This window comes from Mobula hypostoma, chromosome 11 (genome assembly GCF_963921235.1).
Source record: "Mobula hypostoma chromosome 11, sMobHyp1.1, whole genome shotgun sequence".
Classification (NCBI taxonomy): domain Eukaryota; kingdom Metazoa; phylum Chordata; class Chondrichthyes; order Myliobatiformes; family Myliobatidae; genus Mobula; species Mobula hypostoma.
The window spans coordinates 114331703-114342039 of NC_086107.1; the positions used below are offsets into that span (position 1 = coordinate 114331703).

The 10337-nt window shown below is 48.4% G+C and overlaps 1 protein-coding gene across 1 annotated transcript in view; it reads left to right on the forward strand.

Moving 5' to 3' along the window:
- The window catches only part of LOC134354137 (3 beta-hydroxysteroid dehydrogenase type 7-like), a 54503-nt gene extending 52297 nt beyond the window's left edge, over positions 1–2206 (forward strand). The window contains exon 6 of the mRNA XM_063062939.1: positions 226–2206. Coding sequence (XP_062919009.1) covers positions 226–644 — 419 coding nt within the window. The 3' untranslated portion in view covers positions 645–2206. The remainder of the gene's footprint in view (positions 1–225) is intronic.
- Positions 2207–10337: the final 8131 nt, after the last annotated feature.

A 10337-nucleotide genomic window follows, 5' to 3' on the forward strand; every position in this document is an offset into this window, starting at 1 on the left:
CTGCCCACAGGCAATGACCCATCTCTGCCAACAGGCAATGACCCATCTCTGCCCCCTCTGCCCACAGGCAATGATCCCACCTCTGCCCTCTCTGCCACAGGCAATGACCCATCTCTGCCCACAGGCAATGATCCCATCTCTGCCCTCTCTGCCCACAGGCAATGATCCCACCTCTGCCCTCTCTGCCCACAGGCAATGACCCATCTCTGCCCTCTCTGCCCACAGGCAACGTTGCGTGGATGCACGTGCTGGCAGCCCGCGCCCTCCAGCAGACACCCGCCATTGTGGGCGGTGAGGTCTACTTCTGCTATGACGACTCGCCCTACCTGTGCTACGAGGATTTCGACGCGCTGTTTCTGGGCCCGGTCGGAGTTCAGCTGATCGGACGGACCCCTCTGCTTCCTTACTGGGCCCTGTATCTGCTGGCACTGCTGGGCGAGGGTCTGCACTTCCTGATGCGGCCACTGGCCAGGAAGGAGATCATCTTCAACCGCTACACCCTGGCCATGATCACCACCTCCTTCAGCGTGCACACCAACAAGGCCGCCCGTCACTTTGGTTACAGCCCACTGGTGCCCTGGGCACAGAGCTGGGTCCGAACCCTCGACTGGGTCCAAACCCTGGCAGGGACACATGTCGGGTAGCCCCTCGCTCCACACCTCCCTGCGCTTTGGGTTCTGTCTTCTCCCTAAACCGGACTCTCCCGACGACAGTACAGCCCTTCACCCGTGATGCAGCGCCAAGCTAATTGGTTAAAGCAAGCGGACTGAACTAAACCCTTCCACCTGCACAATGCCCCCTTCCCTCTGCTTATCTAAGAGCCTCTAACACCTCTGACATATCTGGTTCCAACGCCTGCCCCAGCACCACATTCCAAGCAGCCACCACACTGTGTGTAAAGAAGAACGTATCACCTGCATCTCCTTCAAACTTTCTCCCTTTTGCTTTAAATGCACATCCTCTATTTCTTGACATTTCTACCCTGGGGTAGAAATACTGTCTTTCATGTTCTTATAAACCTCAATCAGGTCTCCCCTCACCTTCTACCTAGAAAACAACCCTAGTCTTCCCCCCCCCCCCACCACCCCACTTGTAGCTCACGCTCTCTAATCCAGGCAGCATCCTAGTGAACATCTTCTGCATCCTCTCCAAAGCCCCCACACCCTCTCCAAAGCCCCCATACCCTCTCCAAAGCCCCCACACACTCTCCAAAGCCCCCACACACTCTCCAAAGCCCCCACGCCTACCTGCAATGGGACAACCAATACTTTGGGTGCGGACTGACCAGTGTTATACAGCTGTAAGTTAAAGTCCAACTCTTGAACTCAAGTGTCTCAACTGATAAAAGCAAACATGCCACACTTTATTGCTTGGCAGCATCACGGCCTGGTGTGGAAACACTAATGCCCTTGAACGGAAAATCCTACAAGAAGTAGTGGATATGGCCCAGTCCATCACGGGTAAAGCCCTCCCCACCATTGAGCACATCTGCACAGAGCATTGTCGCAGGAAAGCAGCATCCATCATCAGTCATAGTCATAGTCATAGTCATACTTTATTGATCTTGGGGGAAATTGGTTTTCCTTACAGTTGCACCATAAATAATAAATAGTAATAGAACCATAAATAGTTAAATAGTAATATGTAAATTATGCCAGTAAATTATGAAATAAATCCAGGACCAGGCTCAGGGTATCTGACCCTCCACGGGAGGAGTTGTAAAGTTTGATGGCCACAGGCAGGAATGACTTCCTATGACGCTCTGTGTTGCATCTCGGTGGAATGAGTCTCTGGCTGAATGTACTCCTGTGCCCAACCAGTACATTATGTAGTGGATGGGAGACATTGTCCAAGATGGCATGAAACTTAGACAGCATCCTCTTTTCAGACACCACCGTCAGAGAGTCCAGTTCCATCCCCACAATATCACCAGCCTTACGGATGAGTTTGTTGGTTCTGTTGGTGTCTACTACCCTCAGCCTGCTGCCCCAGCACACAACAGCAAACATGATAGCACTGGCCACCACAGACTCGTAGAACATCCTCAGCATCGTCTGGCAGATGTTAAAGGACCTCAGTCTCCTCAGGAAATAGAGACGGCTCTGACCCTTCTTGTGGACAGCCTCAGTGTTCTTTGACCAGTCCAGTTTATTGTCAATTCGTATCCCCAGGTATTTGTAATCTGCCACCATGTCCACACTGACCTCCTGGATGGAAACAGGGGTCACCGGTACCTTAGCTCTCCTCAGGTCTACCACCAGCTCCTTAGTCTTTTTCACATTAAGCTGCAGATAATTCTGCTCACACCATGTGACAAAGTTTCCTACCGTAGCCCTGTACTCAGCCTCATTTCCCTTGCTGATGCATCCAACTATGGCAGAGTCATCCGAAAACTCCTGAAGATGACAAGACTCTGTGCAGTAGTTGAAGTCCGAGGTGTAAATGGTGAAGAGAAAGAGAGACAAGACAGTCCCCTGTGGAGCCCCAGTGCTGCTGATCACTCTGTCGGACACACAGTGTTGCAAGCACACTTACTGTGGGACACCCACCACACAGGCCATGCTCTCTCCTCGCTTGTGCCATCATGAAGAAGGTACAGGAGCCTCAGGATTCACACCACCAGGTTCAGGAGCAGTTACTACCCCTCAACCATCAGGCTTTTGAACCAAAGCAGCTACTTCACTTGTTCCATCATTGAAATGCTTCCACAACCCAATGGACTCACTTTCAAGGACTCTTCATCTCATGCTCTCAATATTTGCTGCTTATTTATTTATTATTATTATTTATTTTTATATTTGCTGAGTTTATTTTCTTTCACACTGGTTGAATGCCCAAGTTGGCGTGGTCTTTCATTGATCCTATAATGGTTATTGTTAGGGATTTACTGAGAATGCCCACAATAAAGTTAATCTGAACTCCTCCATCCTGATCAAAAAGGCACAACAGTGCCTTTATTTCCTGCAGAGCATCAAGAAAGCTCACCTCTGTCCCAGGATACTGACGGACTTTTACTGCTGTACCATTGAGAGCATACTCACCAACTGCATCTCAGTGTGGTATGGCAATTGTCCCGTATCGGACCGCAAAGCACTCCAGCGTGTGGTGAAAACTGCCCAGTGGATTATTGGCACCCAATTGCCCTTCTTTCCCCTTCCTTTCCAGTCCTGAAGAAAGGTTTCGGCTGAAACATCGACTGTTTATTCCTCTCCATAGATGCTGCCTGACCTGCTGAGTTCCTCCAGCATTTTGTTTGTGTTGCTCTGGATTTCCAGCACCTGCAGAATTTATTGTGTTTGTGGACAGTGCTAAACCCGGCTGTGAGAGGAGAAGGATTGGGTATGGGGCAAGCATCTCCATCTGGAGATTATTTTCTTACAGAACCATTCACAGTAGAACAAAGAAATACAATAGAATCAATGAAAAGCTACACACAGAGACTGACTGACAAGCAAACAATGTGAAAACGAAGACGAACTTGCAAATACACAAATATAAACAAATAAATAAATCATTAATTAATTAATCAATTAAATGGTAAGTGGTAAAGTCTTTGAAAGTGAGTTTATGGGTTGTGCAATCAGTTCAGTGTTGAGGTGAGTGAAGTTATCCACACTGGTTTAGGAGCCTGATGGTTGAGGGGTGATAACTGTTCCTGAACCTGGTGGTGTGGGACCTGATGGTTGAGGGGTGATAACTGTTCCTGAACCTGGTGGTGTGGGACCTGATGGTTGAGGGGTGATAACTGCTCCTGAACCTGGTGGTGTGGGACCTGATGGTTGAGGGGTGATAACTGCTCCTGAACCTGGTGGTGTGGGACCTGATGGTTGAGGGGTGATAACTGTTCCTGAACCTGGTGGTGTGGGACCTGATGGTTGAGGGGTGATAACTGCTCCTGAACCTGGTGGTGTGGGACCTGATGGTTGAGGGGTGATAACTGCTCCTGAACCTGGTGGTGTGGGACCTGATGGTTGAGGGGTGATAACTGCTCCTGAACCTGGTGGTGTGGGACCTGATATTTGAGGGGTGATAACTGTTCCTGAACCTGGTGGTGTGGGACCTGATATTTGAGGGGTGATAACTGTTCCTGAACCTGGTGGTGTGGGACCTGATGGTTGAGGGGTGATAACTGTTCCTGAACCTGGTGGTGTGGGACCTGATGGTTGAGGGGTGATAACTGTTCCTGAACCTGGTGGTGTGGGACCTGAGGTTTCTGTGTGTCCTATCCGAAGGCAGCAGTGGGAAGAGAGCATGATCTGGGTGGTGGGTGTTGTTTGATGCTGGTTGCTGCTTTCTTGTGGCTCCATTCCTTTAGATGTGCTCAGTGGTGGAAGGGCTCACCCGGAGATGTACTGGGCAGTATCCACTACTTCTTATAGACTTATCCGTTGCTGGGTATTGGTGTTTCCGCATCAGGCTGTGATGCAACCAGCCAGCATACTCTCCACTTGCATCCATAGTTTGTCAGATGGCACACCAAAACTGAGCAAACTCAGAAGAATGCAGAGACACTGCCATGGCTTCATTGTAAGGGCATTTACCTGCTTTCCCCAAGGAATTTAAAGCTGCTGATGGTCTTCAACTCTGTAAACCCTCCCTTCCCTGCAACTCCCCCCCATCTCTGTAACCCCCTCCCCATCTGTTTAAGGGATCTATCCAATGTTTTAAATGTACTGTCATACTGAAAAAACAATAAATAATATTTAAAGTTGTGACCATCAAGCAAAGGGCACAGTACTTCAGCTTATCCTCCGAATGTGTTGATTACATAAGGAGCATTCCCCAAGCTGACTGTTTTAAATTAACCTTGACACACGCGAAGGAATCTTGTCCTCTTTTGTTTAATTGGAGAAAGGGTTTATTGCAAAACCTGGCCTGGATTAGCAGAATGTCCCCATGGAATGGATTAGTGCAAAGACCTAGTCATTTCCAGAGAAATGGGGTTGCTCAGATATTAATGGATGTGGGGGCTGGAGGAGGGGATTACAGAGATATAGAGGGATGTTGGGAAGAGAGGGATTACAGAGACAGGGAGAGCTGTAGGGGAGGGAGGGTGGTGGTTTGGAACCAGAAGGGTTACAGAGACAGGGAGGGAGGGGGGTCACAGAGACAGGGAGTTATATAGGAGAGGAAGGGTGTTACAGAAACAGGGAGGGAGGGTCATGGAGCTTTTGAAGTTATAAAGTGATACAGTATATCTGTGAGGACTTTAGCCCTGGCATGAGAGGAAGGCAAGTTCCAGTTCTGCTCATTAAGTATTAATTAATTCTTGGTGTTCTTGATTATCCAGATATAACCACACCCAAACTCATCTGACTGTGTTGTTGGAGGAGCATGCTTCATACACAGGATATTACAGAGTATTGATATGAACACTGTTTTTCATCTAAAGCTAAGACGTACTGCTGTGGGAATGTTTGACACTGGAGTTAGATCCACTCAGTGGATCTTGAGTGTGGGAAGAGGCTCCACCCCGTCCAGCACATCGAATAAAGATGTGACTGCAACGCTATCTCTGGAGGTCCAACACCATCCCCTTTGACCCTCCCCTCTGCTCTGTCCTCAGTCAGGGCCGCACCTTTGTCCCTCTGCGCCCGCACCTCAGTGAGTTCCACGCCTGCCACGGTGTCGAACACGCCATCCGTCACCGGCATCTGCAAGCCTACTCCTTAGACAAGGGTTCGCCAGCACTGTCCTGTCTTCATCCCTCCTCCTCTTCCTGGACACGCTGCTCTAGCCCTTTTCATCTGAGACATCAACCATCTCGACTTCAGCACTCCCCTCTCCAATGTAAACCCTACCCCCTCTGAACACACTGCCCTCCACTCTCTGCGCACCAATCCCAAACCCGCACAAAACAGGATGCCCTCAACCTTGCTGAGGCCAAGTGGCAACTCTCAGGCACCTCCTCTTACTTACCCTTTAAAAAGGATCTCGCTCAGCACGATCAGAACACCACACCATTACCAACCTCATCAACCCTGGAACTCTCCCAACACTACCACCAGCCTCGTAGTTTCCTTGCCCTAACTCCTACCCAAGATCCACAAACCTGACTGTCTGGATAGTCTACTCTTGCCCCACTTAACCCAAGCCACATACCCTGACTCTATTTTGTTCCCCTTTGATTCGGTGCCCTCTGACCAAGACCCAAGACACTTCTCATGCTCTCGATCTCCTCACTAACTTTCAATTCCCTGGCCCTGACCACCTTATTTTCACCATGGATGTCCAACCCCTACACCCTTCTATTCCCCATCAGGAAGGCCTTAAAGCTCTCTGTTTCTTTCTAGACCACAGACCAAACTAGTTTCCCTCCTCTGTCTGGTGAAACTGGTCCTCGCTTTCAACAGTTTCTCCCTAGACACCTTCCACTTTCTCCGGACCCAAGGGGTAGCCGTGGAACACACATGGGTCCCAGCTACGTGGGACACTCCATGTTCCAAGCCTACACTGTACTGCTTCCCAACTCTTTCTGCACGACATTGATGCCTGCATTGGTGCTGCTTCATGCACCCGTGTTGAGTTCGTTGACTTCATCAACTTTGACACTAACTTCCACCCTGCCCTTAAATTTACTTGGTCCATCTCTAACACCTCTCTCCCCTTTCCCAGTTTCTCCTTATCCACCTCTGGAAGCATACTGTCTACTGATATCTTTTATAAACCCACTTACTCTCACATCTATCTTGACTATACCTCTTTGCTATCCCCTTTCCTCTGCCTCCACTCCATATGCTCCCAGGACGAGGCTTTCCATTCCAGAATATCCTCCTCCTTCAAAGAACAGGGTTTCTCTTCCTTCACCATTGATGCTGCCCTCTCCCATGTCTCCTCAATTTCCCAGATACCTGCCTTCACTCCATCCTCCTGCCACCACAGAGTTCCCCTTGTCCTTACCTACCACCCCACAAGCCGTGACACTCAGCACATCATTCTCCTCAACTTTCACCATCTTCAATAGGATCCAACCACCAAACACATCTTTACTTCCCCCCAGCCTCCACACTCCACTCTATGCAGGGATCGCTCTGTCCGTGACTCCCGGTATAATCGGATCACTTGTCCACCGATCTCCCTCCTGGTGTTTACTCCTGCAAGTGGAAAAAGTGCTACACCTGCCCACTCACGTTCCCCCATCATCGTTCAGAGCCCCTAACAGTCCTTCTAGACAAGACAACACTTCACCTGCAAGTCTGTTAGGGTCGTCTGCTGTATCCAGTGTTGCTGGTGTGGCCTCCTCAACATTGGTCAGACCCAATGGGATAGATTGGGATACTGCTTTGTAGAGCCCCTTCACTCCATCCACAACAGGCAGGATTTCCTGGTGACCAACCATTTTCATTCCAATCCCCTTCCCCATTCTGAAATGTCGGTCCATGGCCTCCTCCACTGCCATGATGAGGCCACTCTCAAAATGGAGGAGCAACGCCTTATGTTCTGTCTGGATAGATTCCAACCTGAAGGCACAAATATCAACTTAGTCCAGAAGGTAGGAGCAAAATTAGACCATCTGGCCCATCAAGTCTGCTCCGCTATTTCATCATGGCTGATCCATTTTCCCCCTTAGCCCCGATCTCCTGCCTTCATGCCCTGACCAATCAAGAATCTATCAACTTCTGCCTTAAGTACACCCAATGACCTGGCCTCCACTGCCAACTGTGGAAACGAATTCTGCAGATTTACCATCCTCTGGCTAAACAAATTCCTCCTAATCTCCATTCTAGATGAATGGCCTTCTATTCTGAGCCTGAGCCCTCTGGTCTTAGACCTCCCCACCATAGGAAATATCCTCTACACATACAGTCTGTCAAGGCCTTTCAACATTCGATAGTTTTCAATGAGATCCACCTTCTGAATTCCAGAGCCATCAATCTCAGAATCATTTTCATGAACCTCCTTTGAACCCTCACCAATGTCAGCACATCCCTTCTTAGATAAAACTGCTCACAAGACACCAAGTGAAGCCTCACTGGAGCTTTATAAAGCCTCAACATTGCATCCTTGTTTTTCTACTCTAGTCCTCTTGAAATGGATGCTAATGGTATTTGCTTTCCTCGCCCCCGATTCAACCTGCAAATTTTCTTTTAGCGAATCCTGCACGTGGACTTCAAGTCCCGTTGCACCTCAGATTTTTGACTTTTCTCACCATTTAGAACATAGTCAACCCTTTCATTTCTCCTACCAAAGTATATGACCATACATTTCCCGACACTGCCCATTCTCCTAATCTGCCTAAATCCGTCTATAGCCTCCCTACTTCTTTAAAACTACCTGCCCCGCCACCTATCTTCGTATTGCCTGCAAATTTGGCCTTAAACCCATCAATTCTGTCATCCAAATCATTGACATGTAACGTAAAAAGAAGTGGTCCCAATACAGCTCTCTGTGAAAAACCACTAGTCATCGGCAGCCAGCTAGCAAAGACTCCCTTTACTCCCGCTCTTTGCCTCCTTCCAATCAGCCGATGCTCTATCCATGCTAGTGTCTTTCCTGTAATACCATGGGCTCTTAACTTGTTTAACAGCCTCCTGTGCTGCACCTTCATCCCCTCTCCCCCTTCTCTCTTTTTCCATTCCCCATTCTGGCTCCTATCTTACCCCTTCCCTTCTCCTAACCCGCCCATCGCCTCCCCTCCTCCAACATTTTCTCCCATGCTCCACTCTCCTCTCCAATCAGATTCCTTCTTCAGCCTGTTAACTCTTCCTCCCACATAGGGTGACTGACAGGAAATGGTAAAGTAGTGCTGGGGGGGGTGTGGAGGGCTGGATTGGTGGGTGGGGATGTTGACCAGCGTTACTGCTTTTGGGGAAAGTAACTGTTTTTGAGTCTGGTGGTCCTGGCAAGGATGTTATGTAGTCTCCTCCCTGATGGGAGTGGGACAACAGACCATGAGCAGGGTGGGTGGGATCTGTCATGATGTTATTGATCTTTTTTCAGCACCTTTCTCTATATACTGTATGTGGATGCAGGTAATGCATTGGGCAGTTTTGACTGCCTGTTGTTGAGCCTTCCTGACCACTAGAGGGCAGTTTCGTACCAGGCTCTAATGTAGCATGTTAGGACGCTTCCCACTATGCAAAGACACTAAAGCCACAAAATTCAATTGCATAAATAAATAGAGTGTAAAAGATGAATAACGATCGTGGGTTCATGGACCATTCAGAAATCTGATGACGGGGGGGAAGAAGCTGTTCCTGAATCATTTAATTGCAAATGTGACGTTAGCATTCATTTCGAGAGGACTAGGATATAAGAGCAAGGATGTAACACTGAGGCTTTATAAAGCACTGGTGAGACTTCACTTCGAATATTGAGAGCTGTTTCGGGCCCCTTAAAGGATGTGCTGACATTGGAGAGAATTCAAAGGAAGTTCACGAAAATAATTCCAGAATTGAAAGGCTTGTAATATGAGGAGCATTTGATGACCCTGGGCCTGTACTCACTAGGATTCAGAAGAGTGAGGGGGGGATCTCACTGAAACCTAACAAATCTAGAAAGGCTTTGTTAGAGTGGATGTGGAGAGGCTGTTTCTGATGGTGGGGGTGCCCAAGAGCAGAGGACACAGCCTCAGAATAGAGGAGCGTCCTTTTAGAATGGAGACGAGGAGGAATTTCTTTTAACCAGAGGCTGGTGAATTGGTGGAGTTTGTTACCACAAGTGGCTAGGCAGGCCATGTCATTGGGTATATTTAAGACAGGGGTTGATTGATTCTTGATTGGTCAGGGCATGAAGGGATATGAGGAGAAGGCAGGAGATTGGGGCTGAGAGGAAAATCGGATCAGCCATGATGAAATAGTGGAGCAGACTCGATGGGCCAAATGGCCTAATTCTGCTCTTGTATCTTATGATCTTATGGTCTAATTAGAAATGACTTATTATTGTTACACATGCGAGGATACAATGAACAACTTGTCTTGCGTACTGTTGACACAGATTAAATCATTACTCAGTGCATTGAGGCAGAACAAGGTAAAACAATAACAATGCAGAATGAAGTGTAACAACTACAGAGAATGTACGATGCCAGTAAAAAAAAAGGTATAAGATCATAATGACATAGATTGCTCAAGATTCAAGGTACATTTATTATCAACGTATGTATGCCATATCAAGGTTGTTACAGCCGATGGCGTTGGGTATGAGATCCCACTGCCTATTAAATGCTCCCGATGGCGTGCGTCTCAACTAGCCTCTGACCACCAAGTCCAGCTCCTGGCCATCACGTGTGGCTTAGCTAGTAAGCCTGGTGGAACAGTTTCTACTGACAGGAGAAGGGGCAAAGGCAGGTGAGTGGCGCCTTAAAACCAATCGCTTTGGGCAGATGGGGCTCATCA